Source organism: Protobothrops mucrosquamatus, unplaced genomic scaffold (assembly GCF_001527695.2).
Source record: "Protobothrops mucrosquamatus isolate PMUCROS unplaced genomic scaffold, P.Mucros_1.0 scaffold181, whole genome shotgun sequence".
Classification (NCBI taxonomy): Eukaryota; Metazoa; Chordata; class Lepidosauria; order Squamata; family Viperidae; genus Protobothrops; species Protobothrops mucrosquamatus.
In genome coordinates this window covers 2,591,459-2,611,828 of record NW_015386540.1, presented here as the reverse complement: position 1 = coordinate 2,611,828, position 20,370 = coordinate 2,591,459, and the positions used below count along the sequence as shown (strand labels likewise).

Sequence of the window (20,370 nt, the reverse complement as noted above, 5' to 3'; positions counted from 1 at the left end):
TTTGGGAGAGAGAAGCAGCAGACACTCTTGCTGGAGCTAATGAAAATTCTGGCACATGCAAGTATTGAAAATCTCTGTTCTAAAATACCATAAAATAGATCTGCTTTTGTTGTTAGTTGTTAAGACAGTAGGCTGACATGCTTGATTACTTGTTTAAAGAATGTAGTAATTGAAAATTTTAGATGTTATATGTTTATTCTTTAATTCATAGGGTGTTTTGACTATATTACTTAGAAGCTTGTAAGTTTAAGAAATGTGAAATCTCCTGACTTTTTGTATTACTTAGAGACTTGAAAGTTTGAGTAATGTGAAATTACAAGTATTTCCTGTCTTTTCATCCTTTTATTTAGGAATAAATTATAGCCCTATTAAAAAGCAATAAAGCTTAAAAGAATATTCAACAGCTTTTTTGCAATCTCTGTATATTGTATTGTGGGAAATGGTTCTCTGATGGGTTGATTTTAAGATATGGTATGTGAAGCCCTTAGGTTGTGGGCATTAATGGCCAATCCTGAGTTGAACCACTGTAGAAATAACTTGATTTTATGTTTCACAGACTATTATTATAAACAAAAAGACAATAGACTACTGTAATTGGAGAAGAATTCCAACTGTACATCAATAATTCTTTCTAAAATTTCTTTTCCCTAGGGTGCCTTGTATTGCCTTCTTGGAAATCATAGTGGAGTATGTCTGGCAAATCTTCATGATTGGGACTGCATTGTCCAAACCTGGCCTGCAATTGTCTCTTCTGGACTTAGCAAAGCAATGTCTCTGGAAAAGCCATCCATAGTTAGACTCTTTGATGACCTTGCAGAGAAAATCCATCGGCAGTATGAAACAATAGGACTGGATTTTACTGTAAGTATGAAATAATTACATCCCTTACAATTGTTTAGGAATGGGGCCTGGTTACTTAGGGACCATTTAGTATCTGTCCAGCCAGTTTGATTTGATGGTTTTGGTATGCTCTGGCATTGATAAATATAAATATGTTGCTTAAATTTGGATGATAGCTGGTGATCTAGCACTAAGTCTATATGTCTTGTACAGGAAGGTGGGGAAGTAGATGCCAGTGCCAGTGAGTTTGGATTAAGGGCAGGGTTTTGCATTAGCTCTTACTTGAGATGATACATTTGGCAATCTGATTATAAACTAGAATGTAAAAATTTCAGTATAATAAAGAATTGGGATACTAGAATTTCCACATACTTGGAAATAATACAAGTCTAAAACAATGTGGCAGTATTAATAGCAGTTACCTTTTATCGAGCAGCTTGATGGCCTAGAGTTGGAGCTCTCCTCTCACAATCAGGAGGCTGTGAGTTCGATCCTAGGTAGTGGCAGATATTTCTCTCTCTTGGAGCAAAGAAAAAAATATCTGCCATGAGCTCCTCGTAGACATCAGGAAAGGCATCTGACCAGTAAATGGTCAGCTCCATTCAGTTGCCCCTACTCCACCCCAGTGCAAGGGATTACAGGGTCGTTAAAAGAAAAAAAAATAGTAGTTGCTTTTCATAAATTATCTGCTCTGGCCTCATCCAGGTTGTACCTTTTCTGAATTACTATGACACCAAAATAATGTATGAAAAAGGCCAAATACAGATGTGACAAAAAGTACTGATACCCCTCCAAAGGTAGTTCTCAACTTATGACTGGTCACTTAGTGACTGTTCAAAGTTGTGATGGACCCCCCTAGAGGTACTTAGAACATGGTTCTGAAGTTCTGACAGTCAACCCCCACCCCCTGTAGTCAGTAATTGCATTTTAGGCACTTTGCAACTGGCCGTTTGCAGCATTTCATTGTCATATGACCACAATTTACAATGTTTTTTTCAGTGTTTATTTCTAGCTTTCGACAAAGCCACCCCATAGCAAAGAATGGGTTTGCTTAACGATCACTGCAAAAAAGGTCATAAAATCAGACTGGTTGCATGGGTGACCTGCATTACGACCATCACAACTTACAAATATAATTGACAGGCTTCATTGTGGTCATAAGTTGTTGACTGCCTATACTTTTCCCCAAAGAATCCCAATTTTCTGTGAAATAAATTGAAACCGACACAAGTAAATGGTATCCACCATTTTGTATCCCATAGTTCATAGAGTAAGCATTTTGCTTTGCTTATTTATATTTGTTTTTATTTTTGTAAATAGAACAATTGGTAACCATTAGCAGTTAAAATATGTTAATTGGATTTTGGTGCTAACTCAAGCAGACATTTTGCTTCAGTTTTATCATAGGTGCCTTTGCTCCCATAAACAATCACTCAGCAAATTGGATGGGGGAAATAGAAGGGTACTGATACTCTTGACTGTGTCTATGTTTTAGAATATTGAAAGGGATGAGATGACATCATTGAAAAGGACAGGACCAATTTTGAAGGGCTTTGTGGAGAAATAATTTATCAATAACAATAAGAGCAGAAAGTAAAAGTGTAAATACACTGCATTGGTATACTATTCTGTGATGCTTTTGAATTTTTGTAACTGTACATTTTGTAACTGAGTGACAAAGAATTGAGGCCTTTGAACTATGGTGCTGGAGAAGACTCCTGCGAGTCCCTTGGACTGCAAGGTGTTCAAACCAGTCAGTCCTAGAAGAGATCAACCTCGACTGCTCTTTAGAAGGCCAGATCCTGAAGTTGAAACTCAAATACTTTGGCCACCTAATGAGAAGGAAGGACTCACTGGAGAAGGGCCTAATGCTGGGAAAGATTGAGGGCAATAGAAGAAGGGGACGACAGAGAATGAGGTGACTGGATGGAGTCACTGAAGCAGTAGGCGTGAACTTAAATGGACTCCAGAAGATGGTAGAGGACAGGAAGACCTGGAGGAACGTTGTCCATAGGGTCGCGATGGGTCGGACATGACTTCGCAATTAACAACAACACATTTTGTAAATGTATCCTTCCCTGGGAATAATCACTTGTTGTATCAGAATCTTTCTTTATGTCTCCCTACTTCTCCAGGTCCCAGAGACATGTACTGAAGTTGCAGTCCTCATGCAGAAGTCACTGGGTCAAAACAGTGAATGTACAAGCCTTAGTTCAGAAGAGATTGAGTTGGGAATTCAGCGACAGAAAGAAAGGAATGCCGAGTCCTCTCAGTAAGTGCAAACTCTCCAACAATTTCATTTTTTATATGTGAAATCAAAGTCATTTGTAACAGTAAGGTTTTTAAAACTTTTTTTGAATCAGAGAAAATCCAATTATTACCTTTTTGCCTAACATGATTGTTAAAATGCAACATGATTATAAACCTCTTCAAACAAATGATGTTCATTTGAAATGCTCCATGTACAGCATTTTTAGAGAAGTTTCTCCTGTCTGCTGATTGCTATAAAGAATTGCATTCTATATGCACTGGCCCACTGATGATATCCTGTCTTTTGTTGAGATATGTTAATGCATAAATGTTCTTTTTTATTTTCAGAAATTATGAAAATTTGATAAATAAACTTCTGGATTGTGTGAATCAAAGAAATCTGTAAGTATGAGAATATCTTTCTCAAAATGTGGTTCATGTGCTTTTTTTTCTGGGCTGTGAGTTGGCAACCATTGAGAAATCAGTAGTCACCATTCAGCTTTGTGACTGCAAGAAGCTTTCCAGGGATGAGATGACATCATTGAAAAGGACAGGGCCAATTTTGAAGGGCTTTATGGAGAAAGAATGTATTAATAACAATAAGAGCAGAAAGCATTTTGGAAACGAACCATGTTTATTTTTAAACCCCCACCCATGCCCGGAAAAATAAGTTATATTATACTGCTTATATTCTGTTGCAAAATGGCTGAATTTCTGCAGTATGGTTTTATGCTAGGCGAGATAGAACAGTGTTAAAGATGGACAAGAAAGTGATTTGACTCCAAACCCCCTCTGTTTCCTATGATCACTTTTGAGAACAAAAGTAAAACAAAAAACATGGTGCTGCAAATATGGTGCCATTTTGTTGCTGAAATTTGGGTGTTTATGGCCCCTCCCAGGCAGTGAGTTGCCCATCCCAGGATCATACCATATTCCACTCCTCACCAAGTTCAGTGAAAATTCAGTGCTAGATTTAAAAGTTATGCCTTCTAGATTTTATTTTGTATAATTTGGAATCCTTTTTCTTCCTTCCAGCCCTTGGAAGTTTGAGCACATTGGCATTGGTTTTCTCTCCCTACTTTTAAGGGATGACAGAGTGCTACCTGTAAGAGCCATAAATTTTTTTGTGGAATGTCTCAATCATGATGTCTTGGTGGTTCGCAAGGTAAAAGGTTAACTGGATTAATTGTAATAAAACTGGTTTGCTGATATTGATTCCATTATTCATTCCTTAGAGTGGATTAATATCTGCTTTCTTTACATATCAAAGTATTTGTTTTTAATCTTATGAATGAATTTCAGTGCTTCCAGAGGACCATTTTCTTTTTGAGTACAGTTTGCTTGATATGTGTAGACTTTCCCAGAAATGTGCAGGCTGGCACAGTTGCCCAATTCACACAGAGAAAGTCTTCAGTGAAATACCACCCATTATGCAAGTACAAGTCATACTATTTGTCTATGGTACATAGCTTGCAATCTTAATAGACACTAGTTTTCCAAACTTGGGCAACGGATTTGTTTATTATCAGCTACTTAACCCTGAAGCTTTCTATATTTGCAGTGAATAGGCTTTGCCGCCAAGTTAAAAACCCTTCCTTAAAAGACCTTTAATCTGTCTATTAATACCTAAGACAACTTTTTAAAAACTTTTAACATATTGAATTCCACAAATTTATGAATATTTTTAGGATTATAAAGATCTAAATGCTTATACATAAACACTGTAGAGATTAGAAAACCTAAATCTTTACGTTGTTCTACCCTAAAAAACCCCTAAATGAAATAAAAAATAATTTACCCCAGTTAATTTTATATGCTGACTACTTCAACATATAACTGAACCTTACATATAAAGTTTTTATATGTAGGAGGAAAGTTATGAGACGAGTGTGCCATCTTAAACAGGATCTGTGTTTCTCCTTTCATTTGTTTTAAATTAAAATGAGCTAATTCTCATTTTTCTGTGTAGATGGCAATATCTGCTGTGGCTGGCATCCTTAAGCAGCTGAAAAGGCCCCATAAAAAGATGCTCATCTGTCCTTTCCAAATCAGTAAGTGCGCTAAAGAAAAACAACTATCTTTCAGTAAGGACAATTTGAGTTAGTGAATGTTAAGGGCAATATGAGCTATTATATCTGTTAATTTGCAGTCTTTGTATCTGCCATCAATTTCTTCTGCCTAATGTTTCAACTATGTTATATCTTTTTTAACTGGACACCATACCTACTGCAAGTTTAGTTGATTTTCATAGGTAATAACATTAAATTTTCCATTGGTGTTAAAATATTGAAGTACTGCACCTTGAAGCATTCTATTGATTGGGGAGAGAAATAGTGGAATCGTTGGTTCTCTCTGAGCTTGATTGCTTGCTTGCAGAGATTTTATGATGTATCTCTATGTGCCTATTGATGGCTGATTTATCTGAATGCCAAGTTTCCAGGAGTTCCATAGCATTTTTGGATTGGTGTTTGTCTACTACTGTGATGCCATTTGGTTGTTGTAATGTTGGTTGTTTCAGAGATGTTTTTGATGTATAATATTGTTACCCTTTTCCAAATTTATCCGATTCCAAATCAGAAATAACCAACAGATTTACATCCACATGGCACCACCATAGCACACAAACCAATCAACTCCTCCTTCAAGAAGAAAAAAAATAGATATAATCTGCAGCATATAATGTGAGGATTATAACAGCCATTATGTAAGACAGGCAGGCAGACAGCAATATGTCCATGAACACCAGCTGGCAGTTAGAAGACATGATGAAAACTACTTGCTTATAACACATAGACAGACTCAACCACAATTTCAACTAGGAAACTGAACATCTTAGACCAGTGATGGCGAACCTTTTAGAGACTGAGTGCCCAAACTGCAACCCAAAACCCACTTATGCATCCTCGAGTGCCGGGTGGGTGTGGCCAATTGGGTGGGCGTGGCCCATTGGGTGGGCATGGCTGTGGTGGTAACGGCAGACTGGGTGGGACTAAAAAGTTCAATCAATCAATTCCAACTTTGCAAGATCTTTTNCCCGCAAGAAGTTAAAATTGACTGATTGAACCTTTTTTTTTTTTTTGCACACGGCGGCGGAGGCCTTAAACAAAAAGGTTTTATAAAACCCAGCTAAAGGCCTAGGACTGGGGCGACGGCACGTGTGCCCATAGAGAGGGCTCTGAGTGCCGCCTCTGGCACCCGTGCCATAGGTTCGCCACCACTGTCTTAGACCAAGTCCAAAAACTCTAGAAAAGTCCTGGACACTTGGCATTCAGACAAATCTGCCATCAATAGACACATAGAGATAAACTACATCTACATACAATTCAGGAGACAATTAAAAAAAGCTAAAAAGGAAACAAAAACACCAGAACACATCCTCTCCAGCAGCCAACGTGATAAGTAGGGGTTAACACTAGACAAACAAGCAGAAAACAGAACACTAATAAGGAACTACCAAGGAGAAAATCACATCCTCACTAACATTGGCAGGGTACTCTACTGTATACAAACAGGAAGCAAACCCCACACTTACTTGTAATGATGTTATATACTTGGGCAATGAAACATTTACAAACAAGCAGCCAAGCTCCGAGAGCACCAAGGATTCCACAATTCCGTTCTGAGCTACAGATATTTCTTCTATTGGAGATATTAAATAGTCAGTCTTATGATTTGTTTTACTTAAATTTGCAGGCTGTGAGTTTGATTGTAAGTTTGATTGTAAGTTATTTTAGTCTCCTATTCCTCAAGTCTTACTAAAGTCCTCTGCATTTATGTGTGAATCTTCAATTCAGATGTTTGTAAAAAATTGTTAAAGGGTTAATCCACTGCTTGTCAGCTAACTGACTTTCAGGATCCTGCAATCTGTTTTCTAAACTGATAACCTATTTTCATAATTTTAGTTCTAGAAAAAAATGCTGATGAAATAAGAACTTTTTATAGGATTGAAATAATTTTGTATTGTTATCCTTGAGTACCAAAATGGCTACTTCAATTTTTCCTACCGATTACCTGCCAAATCCGAGCTTCCCCATCATTCTAGGCGTTTATCTTACACCAAGGAGAGATGAACAAACTAGCTTACAGCAACTAATTTGTAGAAAAATGACTATTTTAATGGATGTTTTATTGTGGTACTTGTTTTAGTTTTAAGAATATTGGTTAACATATTTTGGTTCCTAGTGTGGCTGTACTAGTTATGCTGCTATTTGAAACAGATGCTTCATGGTTTCTGTTTTGTAAAAATATAATTATTCAGAATTGTGTGATTTAGTGACAGCTGGCAGTAATTGTGGGCATCAATATGTACTGAATGAAAGTAGAAATATCAAGCATCTAATGATAAGTTTAATAAGAAAAGCATTTTTCTCTTTTACAAACAGGTGGATCCCCACAGCCTTCTACTATCCAGGCAGGTGACAGATCTGATAACCAATGGCTGCATTATGAGAGTGCTAGTTTACCAAAGACTAAAGAAACTTGGGAAGCCTGCAATTTTGTGGAAAAAACACATTGGGGATACTACACTTGGCCTCAGTAAGTATTGGCTTCTGTCCTTCTGCCCTCTTCTATAATATGAAAGTCAGTAGAGTCACTTCATAGCTTCCATTCAAATTGCCTTACTGATACAAACCTTGTCCTGCTTATACTTGATTTGCTAGAGCAGTCATTCATTTCTTCCATATATTAAACCCTTTAGGCTTTCTGTATTTGATAATATAAAGATTAAAAGATGTGAATCTGAATTTGTACTTGCTAAATTGTGACTCTGAAACAGTGAACCAGGAAGTGGTGTAAGTACTTTCTATTTTGCCATTCAATATTGTTTTAAGTTGTCTCACTTTTTTCCCTCACAATTTCTAGAAATATGGAAATCTATGCTTCTGCAGAAGAGCAACCAAAACTTGGGAGGAGTAGAAAGGAACTTTCAGAGGTGATGTTATATTTTAAAAATGTGCTCACAATTTCTCTTGGTCTGATATTTCACTTTCAGCATATACCATTTTTCCTTTCATTTTATAACAGACTTAACTTGAGAGGGAATTAAATTATTCAAAGTTATCTCAATTCCAGAGTATTGAAATTCAAATGCACATAATATGTTAATAGAATCAATTATGTGCTTGGATCACACAGCCCTAGTGTTTATATCAAAATACAGTATGAAGAAATTCTTATGGGAGTCAGCATAGATGTAGCTTCTGACTACAGGAAATATATAGTGATATTTTCTGTTTGCCTGGAATCTGTTCGCACATTTAACAGGTAGTTAAAAAGTAACCATGTTTGGAGAAATCATGTGGTTTTGCATACATGTGTCAGGAGTCTACATTAGGAAAAAGGAAATTACTTGTGATTGTTTTAAGTGAGAGTTAAATATAGTAAGCACTGGTATAATACTAAACCATTTGTCTATTTACCACAGCAATGATTTCTTTGAAACAGGTGATTTCCAATTACCCGAATTCCTAAGCTGGATATTTTTCTTGCTACCTTTTATATATGGAAGCTTTTGATTGGATTCTTTCCAGAAGGGTTTTTTTTGGGGGGGGGGGTATTCAATTTATTATAATGTCACACTGATTTCTGCAGCATATTAATAAGTCCCTTCTCAGGTCAGAAAATCTTTGACTTGGGAGTAGGAAGATGAGATATGAAAATATTCAACTTTAGCTTTTTATAGAAAATGAGATCATTTTCACAATTGCAAAACTGTGTCTGACTTATTTGGGCCATGTCATGCAGGGGACACTGGAGAAAGTAATTATATTTGGAAGTGTTAGTGATAAAAGGAAACCAGCCCCCCAAAGAACACAGTGACTGGACATCATTAAAGCTGATACCAGCCAGAGCATAGAAAAACAAAGAAGTAGTCATTTAAATATGAGCCAGCAGTAGTCACTTAAATATGCAGCTGCCAAAAAAGCCAACATAGTGCTAGGTTGCATTAACAGAGGGATAGAATCAAGATCACGTGAAGTGTTATTACCACTTTACAATGCCTTGATAAGGCCACACTTGGAATACTGCATCCAGTTTTGGTCACCACGATGTAAAAAAGATGTTGAGACTCTAAAAAGAGTACAGAGAAGAGCAACAAAGATGATTAGGGGACTGGAGGCTAAAACATATAAGGAACGGTTGCTGGAATTGGGTATGTCTAGTTTAGCAAAGAGAAGGATGAGGGGTGACATGATAGTGGTATTCCAATATCTCAGGGGTTGCCACAAAGAAGAGGGAGTCAAGCTATTCTCCAAAGCACCTGAAGGCAAGACAAGAAGCAATGGATGAAAACTAACAGAAGAAAGAAACAACCTAGAATTAAGGAGAAACTTCCTGACAGTTAGAACAATTAATCAGTGGAGACTGTGAATGCTCCAACACTGGAAGTTTTTAAGAAGAGAGTGAACAGCCATTTGTCTGAAATGGCATAGGGTTTCGTGCCTGAGCAGGGGGTTGGACTAGATGACCTCCAAGGTCCCTACCAACTTTATTACTATTACTAGTCCAATATCAGAAGATGTGGAGAGACCTGGCCCATAGAATCCACAGGAGTCTGAATGTATAACATCATCATCATGATAGAAAATGGTAGCATAAAGAGTTCTAAGGCTGACCATTAGAGAATAACTTGTTTTTGCAAGAATATGTCAGTTACACATTTTTCAGGCCGTCTGATCTAAAGATCTAATTATCTAAGTATCTAATTGTGGGGACCATATATATTTTTCCCAACATAGATGTGGTAAGCAGTTTTTAGTTCTATTTATATCATTGTTTATTTTATTTTACAGGCGGAGCAAGTAATTTATGATCACTTTTCTGATCCTAATTTTGTTGAGCAGTTAATCAAGTTTCTTTCTTTAGAAGACAGAAAAGGAAAAGATAAATTTAATCCTCGTAGGTTTTGCCTCTTTAAGGTAAATGATTATCTAGTACTTTCCTTCTTTTCTAGGAAATATGTTGAGCTATGTGTAAAGCTGTTTAACAAAAAATCCATGCAGTTAAACCTTTGTGATTGTTCTATCATATATATTGCTCTGATTTCATCAATCATAATTTATTAAAAAGTTCTGCCTCAAGTGCCCTTCTTTACACACTGCAGTCATTCATAAGGGCAAACTACTGCTGTGGTGCTGCAACATTTGTAATTTTGGGGTTTTCTTGTAAGCACTAGGGGGCGCTTAAAAGCGTTAAGTAAACAAACCCTTGTAACTTGGGGATTACTTGTATAACATGCAGGCACACTCATTTGTTCATTTTACACCACACGCCATTTAGCTTGTGTTAAGGCAGTGAAGTTTTCTGATATAGTTTCATTGCTTTATAGTTTTCCTCACAGCATAATAATCAAATTTTCAAACTTATGTGGAATTGTGGAAATGTGGTTTCCAGGATTATAATTTAGGTACAATAGCGAAATGTGCTACTACTTTCTAAAGCTCTTCAGTGCTTTTCTCTTAATAATGGCTTGTATATCATTTAATTCTGAAAATGGTAGCCCAATTACTGTTTATGATAAATTGCAATAAAAAGGCATTAAATATATGCAGAACATTTGGGGCTTGGAAAAATTCCTTCCCCTCTAGATATTACTGATATTTAACATTTTTAAATATATTTATCATTTTAGAACAATTAAATTAGGTTTAGCCCTTTTTGTAAATGCAATAAGAAGTATTAAGGCTTAAAGTCAAATGTGTGTGTTTTCCCTAGGGTCTGTTTAGAAACTTTGATGATACCTTCTTACCTGTATTGAAACCACACTTAGAACGCCTTGCTGAAGATTCCCATGAAAGTCCTCAACGCTGTGTGGCTGAAATTATAGCTGGTTTGATAAGAGGGTCTAAACACTGGACATTTGAAAAGGTAGAGCACATTTCTATGAATTTTGCAAATATATTTGATTCAGATCTCCTTATATACACCAAAATTATTCTGAATTACACACACACACACACACACACACACACACACACACACACACACACACATACATACATACATATTATATAAATACATGAATGTTTCATATATGTTGTGTGTGTGGTCCTTGATGGATTAAAAAAAGATTACTTATTACCCATTCTTGAAGTTAAGACTGCTGCACCAACCCAGGGTCACATGATCTCTCTCTCTCTCTCTCTCTCTCTCTCTCTCTCACACACACACACACACACACACACACACACACATCTGTGTGTTTGAGAGAGAATGATCATGTGTTCAATCATAATTTCAAAGATGGGTCATGAGTAACTTTTTTTTCAAATCTATTGTAACTTCAAGCAGTCATTAAGCAACCATATATTTAATTTGGATGTTTATTGTTTTTATTAAAATATTTTTGATATTTTAATTGCAATAGTTTTTTTGAATTGTAGGCTGCCCAGAGTCATTGATTGAGATGGGCGGCTATAGAAATTAGACAAACAAACCAATCATAAGTTACTCTCTTTCTCAGTCCCAGGAAGCAGGCAATGGCAATGGCAATGGCACTTCCAGGAGTGAAAATTGATTGAAGGCACACACACATATGAATAATTAGTTTGAAATTAGGGATGGTTAAACATGGAACAGATATTCCTATCTTGCTTTCTGAACAACAGCATTAACACAGTCTATGCTTTCAGTATGTGGTGTGCTTTTGCTTCCTCTAAAACTAAGCTACATGAATTCTGACAGAAATAGATTTTGCCTATATGTGTTTCACTGTAATAAAAACAGAATTGTTTGGAATTACAGATGCCATGTATTAGTAATACATTGTTTTTTACATCATTATGTACAGGTGGAGAATCTCTGGAAAGTTCTCTGTCCACTTCTCAGAACAGCTTTATCCAATATTACAGTAGAAACTTACAATGACTGGGGAACATGTATAGCAACATCATGTGTAAGCCTTGTACATTATTTTTCACTCTGCCTTATTATGAAAGCATTCTGAATTCTTCTAACATTCGTCTCTGAACATGGGGAAAATAGCCTATACTGAAAGGAGATTATAGCTTTTGACTATACTAATTTTAGTTTTTATTCTAGAAAGACAAATGGAAATTCTTTTATGATGACTTGTTACATTGTTATATACATGTATGTTTAGATTTCTATTACTGTAGAGCAGACATGTCAAACTCACGACGTCACGTGACATCACGCGACGTATCGGGACTGTTTGCCATTGCAGGCAATGGGGTGGGCGTGGCTTTCGCATGACGCATCCGGCCCACGGGCTGGCAGTTTGACATCCCTGCTGTAGAGGTTTTATAATCTCTATACAATTCTGAAGTGTTTTTTCTTGGACTTGGTGAATTTATTCAAAAAGCATAGTTATCTTAGAAAATGCACTGTGTAATGCAGTATCAATGTTTGATGTTGAATTGTCTCTCAGCAAGTTACATTAAGATTTATGTTGTCAGGAAATGATTTTGCCCCCTTTTCCTTTAAATATATATTTATATAAACAGGAGAGCAGAGATCCCAGGAAATTGTACTGGTTGTTTGAATTGTTACTGGAGTCTCCACTGAATGGTGAAGGAGGATCATTTGTTGATGCATGGTAAGGAAATAAAATTCTCATTAGCCAAAGCATAGATGAAAGTAGAACATTTATTTGTGCTTGCTTTGCTTTTAACCATATGACAATCATCAGAATAGCAGTTGGATAGCCACATTTCATTTTAATGTATGTCAATTAGTGTACATTCAAAGTGACAATAAGTTATTATTCTATTCTGTTCTGTTTTGTTCTATTATTTGTCTGAAATAGTACAGGGTTTCCAACATTGGGCACTATCTATCAAAATAAAATTTAATGGTGCAAAAAGTAAGCTTCCACATTTAGGTAAGAAAAAACAAATGCACAGGTATAGTATAGGTCAGGGCTTTTCAACCAGTGGTACGGGTACCACCTGTGGTACATTGGCACCTGGCAGGTGGTACGCGACCATCCTAGAAAAGTGGTAGCGGGGGAGGGGAATGAGCTAAACCGGTGGCAGCACCGCACAAGCCAGATCGAGAGATGGCTGGAGCTGCAGGGCTGTCAGGGCTCAGCGGAAGTGCCAGGATCAGCACGTCTTTGGGGCTGTCAGGGCTCAGTGGAAGCGCCAGGATCAGCACCAGGCTCCAGCTGGAGCTCGGCGCTGATCCTGGTGCTTCTGCTGAGCCCTGAAGAAGCGCCGATCAGCTGGAACGCAACACTGATCCTGGCGCTTCTGAGCCCAGAAGAAGCGCCGATCCGCTGGAATGTTGCAGCATCTCCAGGGTCTTGTGATTTACATTCAGATGCTTGGCAACTGATTCATATTTATGATGGTCACAGTGTCCCAGGGTCATGTGAAGTGACCAAAACCTGCTGCAACCACCCAGCAGACGGGGGGAATAAAAACCAAACACCCCCCACCCCACCCCCGCTGCCAATCCTCAACAGAAATGCTCACAACAATGAAAACATCAGAGAGGAGGAAGAGCGCGGCCGGGTGGGTAGGCAGGTGTCTTGCTCGTTGTGGTTTGGGGGGCATTTTTTTCAGTGCCACTGTAACTTCGAACAGTCACTAAGCGAACTGTTGTAAGTTGAGGACTACCTGTACTTTATCACTTTTATCCTTTTTGGGGGGGTCATCAAGTTTTTGACACTTTGCTAGGCGACTGGTGGTACTCGGATGTTGCCATATCCTAAAACTGGTACAATGGGTGAAAAGGTTGAAAAGCCCTGATATAGATGGTACCTGGGTCAATAATAGTATCTGTAAGAGGGATCTTAACAACAACAATAATGATAATGATAATTATAATAAAGTTGGAAAGGACCTTGGAGGTCATCTAGTCCAACCCCCTGCTCAGGCACGAAACCCTATACCATTTCAGGCAAGTGGCTGTCCAGTCTCTTCTTAAAAACTTCCAGTGTTGGAGCATTCACAGCTTCTGGAGGCAGGTTGTTCCACTGATTAATTGTTCTAACTGTCAGAAAATTTATCCTTAGTCCTCGGTTGCTTCTCTCCTTGATTAGTTTCCATCCATTGCTTCTTGTCCTACCTTCAGGTGCTTTGGAGAATAGCTTGATTTCCTCTTCTTTGTGGCAGCCCCTGAGATATTGGAACACTGCTATCATGTCTTGGAGTCCTAGAGAACAATCATTTAAATATGAGACAGCAGTGTGCTGCAGCTGCCAAAAAAGCTAATGCAGTCCTAGGCTGCATTAACAGAGGGATAGAATCAAGATCATATGAAGTATTAATATAACTTTATAATGCCTTGGTAAGACCACTATATCCCGCTTTTGTCGCCACAATGTAAAAAAGATGTTGAGACTCTAGAAAGAGAGCAGAGTAGAGCAACAAAGATAATTAGGGAACTTGAGTCTAAAACATAAAGAACAATTGCTGGAATTGGGTATGTCTAGTTTAATGAAAAGAAGAACTAGGCGTGACATGGTAGCCGTATTCCAATATCTAAGGGGCTGTCACAAAGAAGAGGGAGTCAACCTATTTTTCAATGTACTTGAAGGCAGGACAAGAAGCAGTGCATGGAAACTAATCAAAGAGAGAAGTAATCTAGAACCAAGAAGAAATTTCCTGATAGGTAGAACAGTTACTCAGTGGAACAACTTGCTTCCAGAAATTGTGAATGCTCCAACACTGGAAGTTTCTAAGAAGTGACTGGACAAGCATTTGTCTGATGTAGTATAAGATTTTCTGCCTGAGCAGGGAGTTGGACTAGAAAACCTCCAAGGTCCTTTCCAACTCTGTTATTCTGTTATAAGTGATTATAGCATGCTATTTAGCTGGCTATGGAAAATATGCTTAAATCTAATTAATTTGCTTAGCAACATTTCAAGCAAAGGTTGTTGAGCCCCCATGTCCTGATATTTTTATATTTGTACCTCTTGGTCACCGTCTGAATATAGATGCTAAAAATCAGCGAGATCTCTCAGAAAACCAGGATAGATAGTTAAGCATTTACAGTTACTGTTATATCAGGAGGTAGAGATTTCTTCTCTTAAGTGTACAGTACAGTGACAGAGTTCTATGTATTTACATTTATATGTGCATGCAAAAATTATAATGCTACGTACATAATAAATACTAATACGGATTAGAACCCAAAATTGAATAGTTCATTTGCTTGATATAAGTTCTGATATGACCAACTTTTTAAAAGCACATGGCGTAGTGGCTAATTAGCCCACTCTCCATTAGCTAAACATAGAATGACTGTCTTTTATGAACAGGAGCAGAAGATGGAAGTACACTTTTGTAAGTCATCACTTCACTAACTTTTTCTTCTTTTTACCTTCTAGTCGCCTGTATGTTTTGCAAGGGGGCCTTGCACAACAAGAGTGGCGAGTGCCAGAACTGCTGCACAGATTGCTGAAATACCTAGAGCCTAAGCTCACCCAAGTTTATAAAAATGTCAGAGAGAGGATAGGAAGGTTAGTATTAAGGCTATACTACGTCATGTTTTTCAACCTTTAGATATTCCAGAAAATTGTCATGTTGTTTATAGGTACTCCAGAAATAAGGAAAAGTTATTTGGTGAGTTTGAATTCAGTCTTTAAGGCATGGAACTAAATTAAAAATTGTGTTCTTGTGTTTTATGCAGTGTTTTGACATACATCTTCATGATAGATATTTCTTTGCCAAATACTGCACTAACAAAGTCTCCCCGTGTCCATGACTTCACTTCTCGAATACTTGAAAAACTCAAACCCCTTATGGAAGCGGATGAAGAAATTCAGAATCACGTTATGGAAGAAAATGGAGTTGGAGATGAAGATGAACGAACTCAGGGCATTAAACTACTGAAAACTAGTAGGTGCTTGTGTTAAATGTGTGAGAATCTAATTAAATATTCACTTGTAGTGAATGCCATTTAAAGGGAATAATGTTTAGAAGAGATGAAGTTGTGTTTTGTTCTTTGTCTTTGAATTGAGAAGTATGCTTGTCTTTCTTTTACTTGACAGTTCTAAAGTGGTTGATGGCAAGTGCAGGGAGAGCTTTTTCTACAGCTGTTACAGAACAGCTTCAGCTTTTGCCATTGTTTTTCAAGGTATGTAGTTTGATATACAGCTTGATTTGTTTAGATGACAGTAACATTTAACATTTTAACAATGTGTGAATGAGGCTTCATTTAAATAAATAGGATGTACAGAAAGTCAGGCCACATAGACAGCCCATTTATACAAATTACATTCAATGTTTGGATTGGTTGCTATTTCTTCTAAATGTTTCCTTATTCATTTGATGCATAACCTTTGAAAACACTGCAGGGAAATCTTTTAAAGATTGCCACTTTAGGATGCAGACTTCCAGCTCTTATCTTGTTTTAGTTTCAGGGCTATGCAAAAAGGTTGCTTGCTATGGAAATTTCAAAACACCCCAGACATAAAAAAACATACTATTTGAGAATGCATGTCTGAAATAAGATGTTTTGCTCATACTTATTATTATTATCCTTGCTTTTTAAATTTCTTCTCATCTAATTATGAGTTTCCAGACTTTGATTGGATATTTTCATATTGACAGATACTTGTGTTAATTATCTATTTAGAGTCACTACAGTTAAAAACTTTTTAGCTGTATTTTAATGACACAAGAGTTTGAACTGCTTTCTGCATATTGCATGCACTTTATATTTTAATCCATTCCAGTACAGGTAGTCCTCGACAATAGTTCATTTAGTGACCGTTTGAAATTACAACGACACTGAAAAAGTGACTTATGACTGTTTTTAAAACAACCATTGCAGCAGCCCCATGGTCACGTGATTAAAATTCAGATGCTTGGCAACTGACTCATATTTATGACGGTTACAGTGTTCTGGGGTCATGTGATCACCTTTTACAACCTTCTGACTAGCAAAGTCAATGGAAAAGCCAGATTCAATTAACAACCATGTTATTAACCTAACAATTGCAATGAGTCACTTAATAACTGTGTCAAGAAAGGTCATAAAATGGGGCAAAACTCACTTAACTATCTTGCTTAGCAACAGAAATTTTGGGCTGAATTGTGGTTGTAAGGTGAGGACTTCCTGTATAGCATTTAGGAGTTTTAGCTTCTGTATTAATTATATTAATTTTCTAAGAGAGGTTGAATTGCAGTTTCCCGATGTGCCTTGCATTTATTCAGTTTTAAGGATCAAGACTTCACTAGTTGCTACTAACTTTTCATCTACTTGTTTCCACAGATTGCGCCTGTAGAAAATGATCATAGCTATGATGAATTGAAGAGAGATGCTAAAATGTGCTTATCATTAATGTCTCAGGGATTACTGTATCCTCAACAAGTGCCTTTGGTACTTCAGGTGCTAAAACAAGTATGTGATGCTTTTAAACTGATACTTTTAAACAGCATAATTACATGTATTTAATCTTGTGTTAGTACTTTTTTGATATCAATGCTGAAAAACTGATAGCAAATATATTTGATCTGAATACACAAGAGAGACTGCAAAAATTTAAGTTTCTATCATAATACCTTAGCCGTTTTTAGCAAATTATTTATTTATTTTAGAAAAGTATGAGGCCTGTTAAACCCTGTTAAATGTCTAGGATATTCCTTACAGCAGCCCTGTAGATGATCCTGAGACATCCTTCCGCAGCAGGAAATAGGTCACTTTAAACAAACCCATAGACAACTATTTATCACAGGTGTGATAAGAATGGAAAAGTAACCATGCTTTGACATTCAGATTGCCATGATGTAGTCCCCAAAATGAGTTCTTGTGTTCAGTTGGATTTGCTCTTCGATATTCTCCAACAGCACTCTAGGCATGACAGTGCTGGAAAAGGAGATTTAAGACCCCACAGTCATGTGAGCACAACTGTCATGGATTTATTCATCGCAACTGTCATGGATTTATGATGGTCATGGTGTTCCACGGTCATGTGATTGCCATTTGTGACCTTCACAGCCAGTTTCTGAAAAGCAATCAGTGGGAAAGCTGACAGAAAGTCATAGGTCACAGTCACGTGATGTTATACTTAATGACCATGGGTGATTTACTTAAAGACTGCAGCCAGAATTGACATTATAAGACATTGTGGTAATGTGACATATCACTTTATGACTGCATCGCAATTGGAACTGCGTTGCCAGATCCAATTGCACCTTTTAGGTGTGGACTACTTGTATAAGCAATCTTTCTTAATAGATTAGCCAAAGGAGGGGTGAAATGTGTTGAAAGACATGAAAGTAAATTATAATTTATATGTCTTGAGGGATGTACTTTTTACATGGTAGCAGGTTAAGGACTGATGTAGAACAGAGGTGTGCAACTTTTTTGTGTTGAAGTTACACTTAGCCTTTGAGTGGGGAGGGAAAACAAGTAGAGAAGATAGATATTAAAAGTAATCTCAAATGAAAAATTAGTTGGAATTTCAAGCATATTAATTACAACATATTTAAAAATCATCAACTATTATAGATGAATTCTGAAATATGATTTTGGAAAGTTTTCTGCATACATAGTCAACAGTTTGATTTAGGCTTTATTGTAGTTTATTTTTCTAATTTCTGTGGTTCTATTATTTTGGCCTCTTCTTTTTTCTTTTTATAGATTGCAAAGAGTAATTCCTGGCATTCTAGATATACTGTGCTAATCTACCTCCAGACTATGGTATTTTATAATCTTTTTATCTTCTTAAACAATGAAGAAGCTGTGAACAACATCAGATGGCTGGTTATAAAACTATTAGAAGATGAACAGCTTGAGGTGAACACATTCTTGTGCTCCTACTTTTTTTTTTTTTTTTACAATTTGTGAAAAATCTATTTGTGGAATAAATGTGGAACTTGGACATGATATGTGTGCTTGATGAACAAATTAAACACAGTCTATGGCAATTTGCTATAGCATTCCAATATTTTGTTTTTATTGCTCTTCCTAAATAATAGTTCATCACAATTTTAACTAGGAATCTCTCCATTGCTCATTAAAAGTTTTCCAGTACTGACTATACATTTATTCCTTAATGATCCATTTGATTTTAGATTTAAAATTTTTTTTTTGCTAGTACTAAGACTTAGATGAAATGTACGTTTAACTCTAACCTAGTGGGAATTGGAAACAGTGGGCTGAAGATGCTTAACACTGAGTATATAATACTCTTGTTCTGATATGCTTTGCATTAGTATCAGATATATTTCTTAATTATTATATAGTTAGATGAAATCCCTTCCTGACCACATTCCATCTGCTGATACCAGATAATAAAATGAAATAGGTATTAGAGATGTAACAGTTTTCTCAATGCAGTCTCTTTAGAAGGGGCTCAGTCAAGATTCCGAAGGATGCTACTTCTTTGTACCCAGATATGTAGAAGATTCCTTTTGAAGCTGAGAAGCAAAACTGATCTCATTAGAGGTCTGAATCTGATTTTGCCATCCCGAAATATTGTTTATACTTCAAGTCAGCCTTCAGCTGCTTTGAGCTTACAAGATAAATTTTATTCCTTCATAGCTAATTGAAGAAAGGTCTAATCAAAGACTGTGGATTTTGCACTTAATATTTAGCTTCAACTAGCAATGAGAAAGCTCTGTTGGAAATAAAATAGAACTGTTAGTGCCACACTAATACAAGATCTTCTGTGCACTTGTCAATGATAAGAAATTGACTTAACAATTCAGGGCCTTTTGTGTCGTGCCTGATATTCAAACTGATATAAAAGTTTTATTTTTCCATATCTTTGTATCCTGTTTTACAATTATGTTTAATTTCGTCACTAATTGTAATAATAACACTACTGCCACTGACAATATATATCTATCAATATAGGGCCATGTTGTGCTTTATGGATGTGAGGTGTTTCAAAAAAAAAACAAATTTGAAACATTTGGTTCCTATTCCAGTGCTAAATAATTGGCAGGCTCTTGAAGCTATCACTTAAAACACTCATAAACTCATGTAGAACAATTTACTCTATTTTATATTTAGAGGTGGTCTTCACTTAACAACCATTCATTCAGCAACAGTTCAAAGTTATGGCAGTGCTGAATGAATGGTAATTATGCTCTGTTCTTGAAGTTAAAGCCATTTCAGTGCCCCAATCATGTGTTCAAAATTCAACTGCTTGGCAGCCCACCTGTGCTTACAACTACAGGAGCACTTCAATGCCCCCATCAATCACTCACCCATATCATTCCCCTTTTGAGTGCGATGCAGTCCTCTGCCAACCCTGCTGCCTCTGCCACTGACCCCCATCTGACCTTCACCATTTTCTCCCTCCTCCTCCTGCTGGTCTAGGATTCATGTTATGATTGATGGTACAGCCCCAGGATG

At 36.8% G+C, this 20,370-nt stretch overlaps 1 protein-coding gene across 1 annotated transcript in view; it reads left to right on the top strand.

The window, feature by feature from the left end:
* Positions 1–20,370, top strand: part of PSME4 (proteasome activator subunit 4) — an 82,211-nt gene that overhangs the window by 54,526 nt on the left and 7,315 nt on the right. Inside the window, exons 26-41 of the mRNA XM_015813675.1 lie at positions 652–861; positions 2,976–3,112; positions 3,439–3,492; positions 4,126–4,255; positions 5,060–5,141; positions 7,473–7,626; positions 7,954–8,023; positions 9,885–10,010; positions 10,807–10,959; positions 11,882–11,986; positions 12,558–12,649; positions 15,389–15,520; positions 15,691–15,899; positions 16,052–16,137; positions 17,278–17,406; positions 18,649–18,804. Coding sequence (XP_015669161.1) covers positions 652–861; positions 2,976–3,112; positions 3,439–3,492; positions 4,126–4,255; positions 5,060–5,141; positions 7,473–7,626; positions 7,954–8,023; positions 9,885–10,010; positions 10,807–10,959; positions 11,882–11,986; positions 12,558–12,649; positions 15,389–15,520; positions 15,691–15,899; positions 16,052–16,137; positions 17,278–17,406; positions 18,649–18,804 — 2,025 coding nt within the window. The remainder of the gene's footprint in view (positions 1–651; positions 862–2,975; positions 3,113–3,438; positions 3,493–4,125; positions 4,256–5,059; positions 5,142–7,472; positions 7,627–7,953; positions 8,024–9,884; positions 10,011–10,806; positions 10,960–11,881; positions 11,987–12,557; positions 12,650–15,388; positions 15,521–15,690; positions 15,900–16,051; positions 16,138–17,277; positions 17,407–18,648; positions 18,805–20,370) is intronic.